The 15,845-nt window shown below is 38.5% G+C and overlaps 1 protein-coding gene across 2 annotated transcripts in view; it reads right to left on the reverse strand.

Moving 5' to 3' along the window:
• The window catches only part of LOC106749986 (sodium-coupled monocarboxylate transporter 1-like), a 31,834-nt gene that overhangs the window by 3,531 nt on the left and 12,458 nt on the right, over positions 1–15,845 (reverse strand). For both annotated transcript variants that reach the window (XM_014629985.1, XM_014629984.1), the window contains 6 exons: positions 14,544–14,684; positions 14,359–14,467; positions 12,825–12,934; positions 10,288–10,471; positions 10,097–10,183; positions 7,974–8,155 (listed from right to left, as the gene is read on the reverse strand). In XM_014629985.1, the coding sequence (XP_014485471.1) occupies positions 7,974–8,155; positions 10,097–10,183; positions 10,288–10,471; positions 12,825–12,934; positions 14,359–14,467; positions 14,544–14,684 (813 nt within the window). The remainder of the gene's footprint in view (positions 1–7,973; positions 8,156–10,096; positions 10,184–10,287; positions 10,472–12,824; positions 12,935–14,358; positions 14,468–14,543; positions 14,685–15,845) is intronic.

The raw sequence follows: 15,845 nt of genomic DNA on the forward strand, positions 1-15,845 counted from the left end.
GCAATTTTGGTTTCGTCGATTCAGTTCCGGTAATTTTGATGTCAAAGATGCACCACGCTCCGGGAGGCCAATTGTCGAAAATGTTGATAAAATAATGGAAATCGTCGAGTCCGACCGTCATGTAACCGTCATGTTTCGATTGCCAAGGAGCACTTTGCTCAAAAAACATTGCACAAAAAACCGTTTGGAACCATTTAAATGAGGCTGGATTCAAAAAGAAGCTCGATGTGTGGGTGCCACACGAGTTAACGCAAAAAAACCTCATGGATCGAATTTCCATCTGCGAATCGCTGCTGAATCGCAACAAAATCGATCCATTTCTGAAGCGGATGGTTACTGGTGATGAAAAGTGGGTCAATTACGACAACGTCAAGCGAAAACGATCGTGGTCGAATCGCGATGAGCCGGCGCAAACGGTGGCCAAGCCAGGGTTGACGGTCAGGAAGATTTTGCTGTGTATTTGGTGGGATTGGCAGGGAATTATCTACTATGAGCTGCTCCCCTACGGCCAAACTCTTAATTCGGACCTGTACTGTCAACAATTGGACCGTCTGAAGGAAGCAATCGCCCAGAAGCGGCCAGCTTTGACCAATAAGAGAGGAATTGTGTTCCATCAGGATAACGCCAGGCCACACTCATCGATAGTGACTCGCCAGAAGCTCCGGGAGTTTGGTTGGGAGGTTCTTTTGCATCCACCTTATAGTCCGGACCTGGCACCAAGTGATTACCACCTGTTCCTGTCTATGGCGAAATTTTTGCTGGTGAAAAATTCGCCTCAAGAGAAGCTTGTGAAAATCGACTTTCCCAGTTTTTTGCCAATAGGGACGAGGGTTTCCATGAAAGAGGCATAATGAAATTACCTTTGAAATGGCAACAAGTTATCGAACAAAACGGTGCATATTTGACCTAAATCGGATCATTGTAATTATGTTAAATAAAGCCTCCAATTTGATACAAAAATAATGGATTACTTTTTACTAGACCTTATATATTGTATTCTAAATTAAAATAAGAGACATATATGGTGAAACTATCAATTTTGAGCGTTACTAGCAGCAATTGATTAGATTGAGTGACGCACTTGAGGGAAAAAGACTTTTTACCGGCGCTAGAAAGAGGAACGTGATTTTGCTACACGACAATATGCAGTCGCGTATGCATGCAACCGCAAAAACAACCTTGGAAGCCATTTCCGACATGGATTAGGAAATTCTTTTTCATACGGCGTATTCTCCAGACCTCGCCCCTTCGGATTACCATCTTTTCGATCCCTGCAATATCATATCATTGATTCTCATTTCAAGTCTCCCGAGAAGATCGACAAAAGCATCAACGAGTTTATCAACCTCAAAACCATCAACCTTTTTCCGAAGTAGATTTCGCTAGTTACCCAAAAGATGGCAATGTGTAAAAAGTAACGGAGATTATTTCAAATATTGAAAAATTATTCGTTTTCTTGTAAATAAACAATATATATTCTTTAAAAAGGTCGAGAATTAAGTTGTACACCTAATATATATTGATATTTTGAAAATTTATATTAATATTTATACTTCTATTACACGCGGAAAAGAAAGTCAAAAGTTGCGATGCGTAGGCGAGGCTGTGACGGAGACCCGCTATATGCTGCTCATCATTGGAGCATCATTGGATTCATGTTTTGAGCATCCTACGACGTGATACCAACGCGATACCAACGTGGAAAAGACGCTAAAGATATGCAACGCAAACGCGAACGTTAAACAAGCGCGATAGAAACACAAAATAAATGCGAGATAGACGCTAAACAGACGCGAAATAAACACTACAGAAACGCTAGAGAGAACGCTACATAAACGCGAAAGAAACGCTACACTAAGGATGACACAAGTGGCTAATTCGTCTCGCCGTTCGATCTCTCAGGGCCCGGTTTTTACACGGGTTTGCAACTTTCCCCAGCCTGGCGCGATGGCGCAGCCACGAAATCCCGTCGTCCGTCGGATTCGGATCTCTCGACACACCCAACGCGACAGAATTTACAAGGTACTAAAACGCCGAGACGATCGACCTCGAACAATGTGACTCGGCTCTGACGCGAGTTCGTGGCTTTCAGTTAGAAAAAGACAACCTCACCAAGCAACTCCGTCTTCCCCTTAAGTCGCCTCTCGCGACACTCTGCTCTGTAGTATTAGAAGCGGTAGCGCTGGACACCGGGAATCGTCAGCCGTTGTGGTCGGGGCGTCGGTCGAAACGCAAAAGTACAAGCAGGATCATTGTTTGATCTTGCATCGGCCGCGATCTCCCCCTCTTACGCAACACGCGTGGGGGCTCGGACTAATTAGCGCATGACAAGAATTCACAAGTCGGGGCTCGCAAAACGCAATGGGACAAGTAGCGTACACTATCTTACGCTACTCGATTGTCCATCTTCCTCGGAACATCTTTCCTCGAGGACCTTTTGCCTCCTGGGTCCTCGGCGATGTCCCTCGGAGTATCTTGTCTCGTCCTTTGGAGCTTCCTCGCCTTTCGGACACCGGCTGGCACGTGCTTTTCCGTAGGCAGCAGACGACGCGCTCGGCGATGCTCCCGCGTGGTCAATCAGAGTGCTGCTTCGCGCTCACTAGCGTGCACCGGATTCGTTGTTTCTTTCCGGGTGTCGTGGCCTGGCCGAATCCTGTCCCGCTTTCCCTCGGCGGCAATCTACGGCGTGGACCACCTAAAGTTTTCGCCTTCCATAGGCCCGGTGAGACGTCAAATACAAAAAGACAGCTTTAAGATTAAGTCAGGATACGCTACGAGGGTGGTCCCTGAAGTACCCGACCCAACAAAGAAAACACAAAAATTTTGGAAAAAATGTATTTATTTTTCAACATAATCTCTTTTCAGCTCTATACACTTTTCCCAGCGATGTTCAATAAGTTTGATACCCTTTTTATAATAAGAACTGTCTTGCTCCTCAAAATAGCCATTAACTGCCGACATCACTTTTTTATCGTTGGAAAATCTTTGACCACTGAGCCATTTTTTCAAGTTTGGGAACAGAAAATAATCCGAGGGGGCGTTTGTTGCTGTGAAACTTCGCTAAACACTCAATTGAAACATCTTCACGACACTGTTTTTGCTCGAGTGTGAGCAAACGCGGCACCCATCTTGCACACAGCTTTCTCATGTCCAAATTTTCAGATAATATGCGATGTACCGCACTTTTTGAAATGCCTACTATGTCTGCTAGCTCGCGCACTTTCAGTCGACGATCATCCAGTACCGCTTTGTGGATTTTCTTCACCATTTCTGCACCATTTTCGTCACCTCATTTGGTCGACCACTGCGATGCTCGTCTTGGCAGCTCGTACGGCCTCGTTTAAACTCTGCTACCCAATATTTTACTGTTGTAAACGAAGGAGCAGACTCACCCAGAGTAGAATCCAGTTCAGCTTTTATATTGGTTGGGCTGAGGCCTTTCAAATAAAAGTATTGTATCACATAACGATGACCAATTTTCTCCATTTTCATTAATTCACTGAAAACGTTCACTATTGATGGCTGCCAAACAAATACTAAACAACGTGGCGTCTTCAAACTTGAAACATATGCTTTATAGATTGTGTACTTTCTCTCTTACAGTGATATTTTTCAAATAATTATCGCCATCTCTAGTCAGGTCGGGTACTTCAGGGACCACCCTCGTAATTTAGCCCTCCCCCTTGAGATCGGTAGGTGACGCTTTCCAGTGCCCCGTCCGCCGTTATTATTCTATGGTCTGTGACGTGCGGAGAAGCGGCAGCAGCGCCGCAACGTCACTATATATATTATTGTGATCAAATAGTATCCGAACTTTATTTTTTTTTAATCGCGGGAATACTGTAAATCAAATTCGTTTGCTTTTTTAAGTTGGTATACATGTCCTTCACATTTTGTGAAAAGATCATGGCGTTCCTTCAAACCATTTGAGAGTGGCAGTTGTTTATGTCAGTGAAGATTTTTGTGCGCGGCAATTTTTACGATGTCGAAAAATATGGAGCAAAGAATTTGTTTGAAATTTTATGTTGCAAACGAAATTTCGTTCACAAATGCATTCAAAATGTTGCAAAAAGCTTATGGCGATGATTGTTTATCGAAAACAAGTAGGTTTGAGTTGTTTAAGCTTAAGTGGTGGAGTTCGCCTTTTGCAGTCTAAAGTCAAGGTCATGTTCACGGTTTTCTTCGATCATCGTGGTGTTGTGTACCAGAAATTCCTTCCAACTGGTTAAAAAGTCAATAGAGAATGTTTCTTGTTCGTCACGAGGCGTTTGCACGAAGCAATCCGTAAGAAACGGCCGGAATTGTGAGGAACCAACTCGTGGATTTTGCATCACTGCAACACACTATCGCATGCCTTGACACTTGTGCTTGAATTTCTGACAAAAAACTCAACGAATGTCGCTTCGCAAGCACCGTATTTATCAGATATGACCCCCTGCGACTTTTTCTTGTTCCCTCTACTGAAAAAACCACTTCGCGGACAGCGTTACGAATCTATTGTGGACATCAAAGAAAAATCACTGCGTGAACTGATTATATAGTCTGCTGCGTATGAGCAATGTTTCCAAGACTGAATCAAACGCTGGCATATGTACGTTTCAAGCAATGAGGACTACTTTGAAAGAGACTATAAGAATTTTGATGACTGAATTGTTATTTTGATTTTTAGAAATAAAGTTCGTATACTTGTTGATCACAGTAGTATGTATAGGGTGCGTCAGCTAAATTCGGACAAATTTCAGTTTGAATTTTCCGCCATATTTTATTTCAGCGCTAAGTTGATGTTTGTGTCCGAGTAAGCTAAAACAATGTTTTGAACGAACATAACCTCAAAATGGTTGAGCAGTCAAGATCGAGCATGGAATATAACCGAACAACAGCGATTATTGAAAGTTTTCGCGCTGGACGTACGCCGGCCAAAATAATTGAGTTCTTTAACCCTTATCGAACGCTAGCTTTTTATGCGTGATTCTCACTAGGTTGTAGCTGGTTTCGGTAAATATGCGAACTTGTCACCTCCTACGTGACGTACGACCGCAGCGACGAAGTATTGTTGTCACGTGAGAGGTGACTTACCACCGATAAGGGTTAAATATCCGAGATCGACAGTTTACGAAGTTTCCGCTAAATATAAGGCTTCGGAGAAGTCCAAAGAAGGTTCCGTAAACCCGTCGAGGAAGAGCCATTCAAGGGAGAGGTCGGCAAGGACCCCGGAAGTTGTCTAAAAGGGTCCAACAGCTGATCCCAGAAGACCCAAGGCAGTCTTAGGAAATTGGCGACAATTTTGGGTGTGAGTGAGGCTATCATGCGTCGAATAGCCGAAGAGGACGCTACAAGTCATACGTCATAAAGGTACGACAGATGTCTGAGTCTGCTAGAATAAAAAGAATTGCTCTCTTGCTTGTATATTCGTTAAAAAACGAAACTGCGAAACGCGTCAGATTTTTTTCTGACGAGAAAATGTTTACTGTCGATGCAAAAGTGAACAGCAGGAATGACCGTTGGTCGGCCTATGACTCCGAAGATATCCCCGTTGTAGCTAGGACAAAGTTTCCAGCCAATATTCACGTCCTAAGCGTTGTCTCTAGGAGACGTCATGCCGCCGCATTTTTTTAATAAGGGAGAAACCGATTAACAAAGGAAGTATATTTACGCGTTCTGAAAACAGCAGTCAATAGATGGACACTGTGGCCCCTGGGAGGCCGTATATCTTCCAACAGAACGACGTAACAGTTCACACGAGTCATTTGGTCCAAAACTGGCTGTCGGACAACATCGATATGTTTTGGAGCAAAGAGTTTTAGCTTCCGAATAGTCCAATAGTTCAAATTTAAATCTGTTGTATTACGTGTGGAACGTGATTGAAAGGGTCACTAACAATTCGAGACATCCTAATGTGGCAAGGTTTCAAAGAAAGTGATATCGAAGTTCAAGACAAGAAACGCTCAGGCAGCCAAAAGAATTTGACGACGAAGAACTGCGGGAATTGTTGGATGAAAATCCGGCACAGACGCTCAAAGAATTGTCAGTTGCCCTCGGAGTCGACAAATCAACCATTTTGAGGCAGTTATATGTCCTAGGGAAAGTCTTCAAGGAAGGAAAATGGGTTTCTTATCAAATGTCTCATTGTCAGAAAGCTCGAAGTTGAATCGCTTGAAAATTTGCATTTCTTTGCTTGCTAAGCATAGGAAAAAAAGCTTTTTGTGGCGTATCGTGATTGGGAACGAAATATGGATCTACTACGAAAATCTGAAATGGAGGAAGTCGTAGGTGTACCCCGGTCAACCTTTAACATCGACACCAAAGAGGAATATTCACAGGAAGATAGTAATGCTATGCATTTGATGAGATATGGAAGGCGTAATGTATTATGAGCTTCTGAGTTCCAATGAAACGGTTAATATCACACTTTATCAATACCCACTGGAACAATTGAATGATGAATTGATGCAAAAAGGCCGTCAATAGTTAGTAATAGGCGGAAAGTGATCCAATATGATAACGTTAGACCGCACGTAACAAGAACGGTTAAAGAAACATTAATAGATCTGGAATGGGAAGTTCTCCCACACCCAGTGTATTCCTCCGATTTTGCTCCTTACGATTTTTACCTGTTCTCCAAGCAACATGCTCTGGAAGACACGCACTTCGCTAACCTCGATGAATTCCGAAAATGGGTCGATGATTGGATCGCCTCAAAAGACAGATCCTCCTTTTGACGAGGGATTCAGCTTTACCAAAAATATGACAAAAAGTAGTCAAAAACGATAGCAATTACTTTAATTGATGTCCGATCGTAACATATTATAAAAATAATAAATATTCCAAGCAAAAAAAACAGCACGAATTAATGAAACTTCCTAATATATGAAGTAACTAGACTTATGTCTCTTGTTGGAAAGCATCCTATTTTATATCTTGAATTATAACCACTATACACGACAGTACGCGTTGTCACACGGATGGACGATACGTCTCTGTATACATACGAGGGATATTTGATAAGTCTTTGATAAGACTTTGAAATGAAAGAATTTTTTTACCAAAATACGACTTATTTTTCAATCCCCTTTTAGTTCGCTATATTTTGCCCATTGATATTTTAACTTCTTTAAGCTTTCAAAAAAGTACAATTTCTTGAAATCTACAAAATAGGCGTTTGTTTTAGCAATGACTTCCTCGTTCGATGCAAATCTTTTTTCAGCGAGCCATTTTTTCATGTTTGGAAAGAGAAAGAAGTCGTAAGGAGCTAAATTTGGAAAATAAAGTGAATGAAGGAGTAATTCGAAGTGCAATTCGATTTAAACTTAGACGATGTTTATTTCCAGCAGGACGGCGCAACGTGCCACACAAACAATGAAACAATCGCGTTATTGCGTGATGAGTTTCCGCAATAACTTCCCGACGCATAATTTCTCGACGCGGAGTCTTTAATTGGTCGCCTAGATCGAATAATTTAACACCGCTAGATTATTTTCTTTGGAGCTATGTAAAAGATAAGGTAAAAGATAAAGGTCTATGCCAATGCTCCATAAATGATTCAAGAGCTCAAAGACAATATTATAAATGTTTAAATATTCACGAAATGGAGTCGTAATTATGCGAAAACATGACACGAGATTTCCTAAAAAATGTGACCATTTATAAAAAAAATCGAGGTAGCCATTTATTAAATATCGTATTCATGCTTAATCGTAGTCTGTACCTTGAATTGGAATAAAAATATCATCACTTAGAAGAAATTTTGTTTTTTTAATAATTTAAAATAAAATCTTTAATTAAAGTAAAATCTCTTAATGAAAAACCGTGTATTTTACAAATGCGTTCAATCGATGACAAATGTCATTTTACAGATATATCTTTTCAATTCAATGTGATTTATCCTGCAAGAATTTTGAGCATATGTTTTCTTATTTCTGTTATTAATCAAGATAACTGGGAGAAAATAGGAGCTTTAACCAATTAACGTATACCTAACGGCGTTCTCGATGATCAATGTGAAATTTCCAGCGGTGCTCCTCAGCAACTCGGAACAACCTTCCACCGATACCGGCTTCACGGGGAAAAAAATCGATCCATTGGAGATCGCAGCTTGTGTACCGAAAGAGATCCAAGCAACTAAGTTGAGACTGACTAGCGCACCGACGAGTGCTCCCTATACCCAGATAAGAGAATGATGATAAAAAAGTCGTGCGGCAAATATTGAATTTTACAAAATCATCCTAATTTTAAAGGTTGACTTAGCGTACTGTTTGCGCAATATCTCATAAGTGACGATACAATTAGGAAAGTAATGACAATTCACGAGAGAATCAAACATCAATATATAATAAAAAAAAAAATAATTTTTTCTATATATACGAGGGTGGTTTGATAAGTAACTTGATTTGTATACTAATAGAGGGCGACAGCGATATCTGTATATATGATCATAAAGTGTTTTTTCTATGGATGAATATTGTATGATCACATGTCATTCTGACAGTAATTTGTTGTTTGACAGTTGCTTAAACAGAAGTGTTTCGAGTGACAGTAAAAAATGGATAAAATTGGAATTCGTAGTATGATTCAATTCTTTTTTCTGGAAAGGAAAACAGCGAAGGAAATTCATGAGAGAATTTCCCTTACATTGCGTGACTCATTCATGCAAACCCTATGAAATTGTTTGACTTTGGGTAAATGAATTCAAGTGTGGCAGAACAAGCATCGAAGATGCACCACGTCCTAGAGTCCCGAAACCAGCTGTGACGTCAGAAATCATCGATAAAGTCCATGATATGGTTTCGATCGACAGACAAGCGAAAGTGCACGAGTTAGCAGAGGCCATAGGCGTCTCAACTGAGCAAGTTCATTTCATTTTGCATAATGAATTGCACATTAAAAATTTAACACAAGATGGGTGTAGCGTTTGTTCACACTAGAGCAAAAACGAATTCGTATGTGAACATCAGCTGACAATTTGCAAATGTTTAAGAAAAATCCAGCGGATTTTTTGCGGCGTCTTGTAACTATGGACGAAACTTGGATTTATCACTATATCCCGGAAACGGAACAGCAATCGAAATAGTGTACCGCATGGAGCAAACCGGTTCTGAAAAAGGCGAAATGCATTCCATCCGCTGGAAAGATGATGGTGTCAGTTTTTTGGGATGCGAAAGGAATTTACCTGATTGACTATCTCGAGAAGGGGAAAACCATTACTGGAGAATACTATGCATCACTTTTAAACCGATTAAAGGATGAATCGCCACAAAAAGGTATTGTTCCGCCATAACAATGCACCGGCGCATTCAAGCCGTCTTGTTGAGCAAAAATTGATCTAAATGCGATTTGAACTGTTTCCATATCCAGCCTTCACCCGATCTAGTTCCTTCGGATTACCATCTGTTCCCGAAATTCAAGACTTTCCTGGCTGGACAAAAATTTGGATCAAATGAAGAGGTCATACAGGAGTTAAACAAATATTTTGAGAGCCTCGAAAAAATTTAATTTGTTTGAGAGCCTCGAAAAAATTTCCGCGAAAGAATCGCGAACCTGGAAAAACGATGGAGTAAGTGCGTTGAACTTCGAGGGGACTATGTCGCAAAATAAACTACGTTACAAAATTCAATTTGTTATCTTTAATATTAAACCAAGTTACTTATCAAATCTCGTATATGAGTTTTGTTTCCGAATAGAACATAATTAATTCATAAAAAAAATTAATTCATCAAAAAATTGTTTAAAAATTATCTGATAAATGGAGATATATAAAAAGAAAATTGATTCTACATTGTCGATTTTGCTCTTTCGACGTTATATCATAATAACACGTAATAATACGTAAAATTATTACTCTGAGCAATATTATAATTTCGAATTACGTTCCCAGTCCTGGAAGATGGGTGGAGGATATTCTATATCTGGAGTTAGAATTGTTTTTTAAAATATCTCGACTGATGCTGATTAAAGGACGGCCTATATTGGAAATAAGCAGTAATAAGTATAAAAGACGTGTAGCTGTTGTTTTCCTGAAAAAGTTGGAACTTTGTTCCGACGATGAAATAAACTTGACTAGAATTTGCGACAGATTGGATTTCTGCAATCAACTTCTTACCGTAGAATTTGCCATCGGAAAGAACATGCCCAACGTGAACATCCCGAGTAATGGTCCTGCAGTTATACCCGACAAACTTCTTCCGGCCTGAAAAAGAAAGATAGATCACAAATTAAGTGAAAGTCAAGTTAGCGACCTTTATTTTTCCCCATAATTCAAACGAAACTCGACATTACAGGAACGTTACATACTTGAATCAGACCGCTCAGTTTCTCCACCATAAAGACCAGACCTACGCAAATGGCTCCTATTATCACAACTGTGGCTTTCATTATGCGGCTCGCGCCAACGTTGGAGATCGGATTACGGAAACACGGCTTGATCATGTCTTCATAGATCACACCCGACATGGAATTTAATCCCGTCGACATTGTGCTAGAAGTCAACAAGCGAACATACATAATCGTGAGGAAGAGAAAATGATCGGGCATATAGAATGGAGTGTTAAGAAAAAGCGATGCGAATTGGCCATTTCAGGAAACATGCCGTCTTTTATTTTTCCTGACACTCGACACCCGTCTTACTAATCTTAAAATATTGTAAATACAACTACGTACTCTCTAAATTTCTTGCAATGGAATTTTCATCAAAACGTGTGAAAAGTGACAATATTTTCACTTGAAGCGATAATGAATATATTGCCACTCGACAGCGCAATGGTTGGAGTGTTTCACGCTTAGAACAGATTCTAACTTTATACATGGAGAAAAATAATTCAGAGAAACAGCAAATGGCATGCTGTCGTAGCGAATAAATAAATGTGCGAATAAATAAATAGTAGATATTTCTTAAGTACTATCCAATATTTTGGGAGTTGAAGATAATGAGACCATTTTATGAAGAAATATATATCATATGATATATATCTTTACAAAATGTGTACGTATGTTTGACCTGTATAATATTTATAAATATTATCCATCTCAGACTTCTAATAATGTAACTTAAAATAATATTTTTATAAAATGAAGAAACTAACTTCTAAAATATTGGATATGTTTCACTCGAACTTAGAATGGATTCTGATTCCATATGAGCGAATGTTTCAATCGATTGAAGTGAATATGTTCTTCTGACGATGAAATATATCAAATTCCCTCATCAGTTTCAAATGGAAATATTTACTTGACGGTTCAGAGTGGAGATTCATTCTATCTGAGTGAAAAGTCATTCAAATTTAAATGGCCAGGTGGCCGCTTTATTTTTGAATTAGATTTCGCTTCAAGAAATTTGGAGAATATAAAGATCATTATTTCTAGCAGTATATTTGGTTGGTCAATAAGTCTGTGCGAGTTTTTAACTATAAATGAAAGACGATTTTTTTATAGAAAGCAATAACTTTAGTCAAAAATGTATTAGCCGTTGTAATCTACTATCTTTTACTATCTTTTAGGCAGTTTCATAATTTCTCGCTCAAAGAACTTCCTGTTTTTCTTGGCGAAAAACTATTCTAAGTGCCGTTTGATGGTCTCTTCGGAAACGAAGCACTGAGAAATTCTGAAAAGAGCGAAACAAGTGGTAATATAGAAGGGCAAGGTCTGGTGAATATAGAGGATGCAATAAGACATCTCAGCTTAGCTCTAATAACTTTTATTGGGTTTGCAGAGATGTGCATGGTCTGGCATTGTCGTGATGGAAGACGATGCTTTTGTGATTCACCATTTCTGGATGCTTCTCGTAGATCGCTACGTTCAATTTGTCCAGCTGATAATAGTATATATTCGAATTAATTTTTCTTTGACAGACACTAGAATACAACACCTTTCAAATCCCATCAAACTGAAACCTTACTCAGGTAAAGCCCTGTCTTCGAAATGTTTTTTGGCTGTTCATTGCATTTCCCTCACGATCTTTTGTATTCGACGTTATTATAAACGATCCATTTTCATCACCTGTCACTATTCGAAAAAATAAATCGTTTTTTGAATGAATCGCTGATAGAAATGCGTTAAATTAGATGAACTGCATTCAGTGTAACCGCGTGCGGAACCCAAACATCAAGCCGGCTAACGCAGCCAAGTTAATGTACATAGTTTTCCACGTTCGATTTCAATATTTAGAGAACGTCTGTAATCTCTCGTATTATATAGTGTGGATTGGCATTGATTAACACTTTCATTTTCTAGCTATCGATCTCAACTAGCTAGTCCGAGCGTAGTGCGTCTTGGACAAAAAAATCTCTGGAGAGAGATCTCGCAAACCACTTCTATTACATACGTTCTTTTACGGCATCTTCGCCATACACCACATATATCTTTTTAGATTTGCACCGCGTTTTTGCCTTTTTAAAAATAAAAGAGCATAATATGCCGAAAAAGCTCATTTTCATCATTATTCATCTTTCAAATGATGCCAAACACACAAAACGCAACTAATCTTCATGCTGTTTCTTTAATGCACGTTAAAATGTTACTTATCAATGACTATCCAAACAACATAATGTCTAAAATCGGGACTTAAGATGTTTAAAAGACATTTGAAAGATGTATTTAAGACGTTTATATATATATATATATGTCTTAAAGACGTTTATATATAAGACATATACGTATTTTAGATATCTTATGTCCCAATTTTAAACATTATATTGTCTGGGTATGCGCTTCCAAATTTGCATTGAAAATGTAACTTTTTTAAAACGTTTAAATCCATCTATCGGCAAAAACCGCACGGAATTATTGACCAATCCAATAATTTACGGAAACGTTACACGCATGTTTCGCGATACCTTAACGCAGCACTAAAAACACCAGAAACGAACAATCCAGGCAAACCTGGTATCGCGTGCGACAGTTCCATCACAAAATACGGCAACAATTGATCGGGCTTCCGTATTTGCTGAAACGTAAATTATTTTTCAGATCAACGATTGAAATTTCGCGTACAATCATTAATGACCTCTTGTTAACGTTTAAGAACGCGAACGTATTATTCACTGTACAATGAAGAAAAAAAGAAAAAATAAACAGTTTATAAGATAATATATTGGGTGAAATAATAACTATAACCATCTCTAAATATCTTTGAAAAATAAAAATATTTTATTAACGATTAGATGAAAAAAGGTTTATAGAAGGTTTTCGAAGTGACCATTGGTATTAATGCAATTTCTGCACGGAAGAATTAATTTTGCAGGAAGTTTCTACTCAGTCTGGTATTTTCAATTATAGTTTCAGTTATCAACTAAATTTTAAAGCGCGTATAGACGAGCCACTTTGTGATGCCACGAAAAAGTCTATACAAAACCACTTGATATTTATACGAAGTTCTTAAACAGGCTTGCATAGACAGGCGCCGGTTAATATTGTAGACTCTTTGTAGTGCCACAAAGTGGCTCGTCTGTTGGTGCCCTTAAAGCCTGTTCTACGATACGCCGTATGCCAGAGTCGGATGTCGGAACGCAGTCGATGGTCCAATGTGAGAATTTATTTTTCGAAAATGAGTTCTCCTCATTGGATCATCCACTACGTTTTGGCATCCGATAACGACATACGACGTATTATAGAACAGACCTAATGCAGCTGAATGTTCGCACGAATGTTCTCAGTCGCGGTAGTAGAAATATCATTTCTTCCTAAGCAGCAGAGTGAACATTAGAAGACGTTATGTTAACTTTGAAGACGTCATATTACTGTCAATATAACGTCCTCTGATGTCACTCTGCTACCATGACTGAGAACATTTGTATGAACATTCAGCTGTATTAAAATTTGGTTAAGACAATTGAGAGGAATTAACTATAGAACTAATAGAAATTATAGAACTAATAGAAATCTACTAAAAGAATCATGTCGTTCTAAAAACCGAGTTTTCGTTTAGTTTCCAGGCAACAGAAAATTTAATTATACTAACAGAGTTGTTTTCTGCGTTGTCACAGAACTTTCATCTTTCGTCAGTTTTTATTCAGTTATAGGAACTGACTTTTCTTCATATGTTAAATAAATTTGTCTCCTATTTCTTTCGTATTTCGAAGATATTTAAGATAGTAAATAGTTATCGCCTTACTCTGAATAACAGATAACAATTTCAAATTATGTTTCAACATCTTATATGATAGAAAATCGCTCTGTACAAACGATCAGCCACAATATTCCTAATATTTGTAAAAAAAACGATGAAGATATATTATCTGGAAACACGCGTCCGCAAAAGATTAAATCTAAGTTCTCGACGAATCGATCGCTCTCATCTTCCGGACGCTTTGTCAAGAAAATTCTGTTTTGTCGGTTGCTTTAACACCGAAATATTACGCGAAATTTTACCTTCGTCGTGACCGGATCGCATTCGTAGAAGGCCGCGAAAATAACGATTCCTGTGTAGCAACACAACGAGACGATGCTGATTATACCTACGGCCATTATCATAATCGCCCTGGACACAAAGGGAAATTAAATAAGCGAAATCCGCACTGGGAAATGCACATCACGAGACAATTTCTCAAACTCACACATTGGACTTCTTCAGATTCGGCATCGCCAGGCAGCGCTGCACCATCGCTTGATTCACTGAGCACGTGGCTAACCAATTTAAATAGCTGCCGAACACCACAGTCCAAAAAGTGTGTCTCACCGTAGGATCTGGATCCATGCTGTTCAACACATGAAAAATGTTTATTGCGCGATATTTTTTACACGCAGAAAAATAATTTAAATGAACAGCGAATTTTATGCTGTGCTAGTAAATAAATAAATATATAGAGCGTTTCTTAAACACACACACGCGCGCGCGCGCGCGCGCGCACACACACACACACACACACACACACACACACACGTGTATGTACGCACGTACGCATATGCGTGCGCACGCATGGACAGTCGATAGATTAAAAATTGCAGCACTTTTATTTTCGATGAATTTCGTAATGTATCTTATATCCAATAAGAAAATGTCTCTTAAGAATTTTTAAAAAACAAATTCTTTTATTGAATACAGAATGCATTGCGAAACTTATCAAAAACAAAAGTTGCAATTTTTAATCCGCTGATTGCGTGTGCATTGTCCAATATTTTAAAAGTTGATTTTTGAAATCATTTTTAATTTAAGAAATAAATATGTGTTGGAAAAACTGAGGACACTTGAACTCCTTTTCATTTTGTTTAAAATCTTCAAAACTTAAAAAAACTTAAAAAAATGAAAGTAAAATCAAAACATTCTTATGCAAATATCATAGATGCTTTAATAATGAATCTAACTATATTGATCAAGTTAAAAAATAATATTTTGTAGAATAATTTATATTTTAATTAAATAATCAAAATGTACCAAGTGTCCTCTCTGAGAGACTTAATCCAGGGATGGGGGTGATTTGGTGTCACCTCGGTATCTTGTCACCTCTACGTTTTAATTAGTGTAATAAACGATACCGAATAATTATAATCAATCTCTATTAAAGGCTTTTATACAATTAAGCAAATTACAAAATATAATTTCAAAAATGAAAAAATAAGTTATATTTGTCTTGGTTAACACTTTGCGGTCCGCGGCCCACCCGAAGACGTTTGACTAATATGTTCGAACTTCTCGAAGGCATAATACGCAAGTAGCTGTACTTACGAGGTCTGTTCAAAAAGTATCGCGAATTTTGAATTTCCGCGGGTTACGTATATTCGATTTTCGATTTTTTTTTGTGGCGTTATGTTGGTACTCATGTCCCTCATTTATGCCGACAAGTTCGGCCATTTTGAATATTCAGTTTATCTTTGACAGCTGTTTTGCTTGGACGTGTTTTGGCTCGTCTTCGATTTTT

The sequence above is a fragment of the Dinoponera quadriceps genome, unplaced genomic scaffold (assembly GCF_001313825.1).
Source record: "Dinoponera quadriceps isolate SergipeBrazil2010 unplaced genomic scaffold, ASM131382v1 scaffold4247, whole genome shotgun sequence".
Classification (NCBI taxonomy): Eukaryota; Metazoa; Arthropoda; class Insecta; order Hymenoptera; family Formicidae; genus Dinoponera; species Dinoponera quadriceps.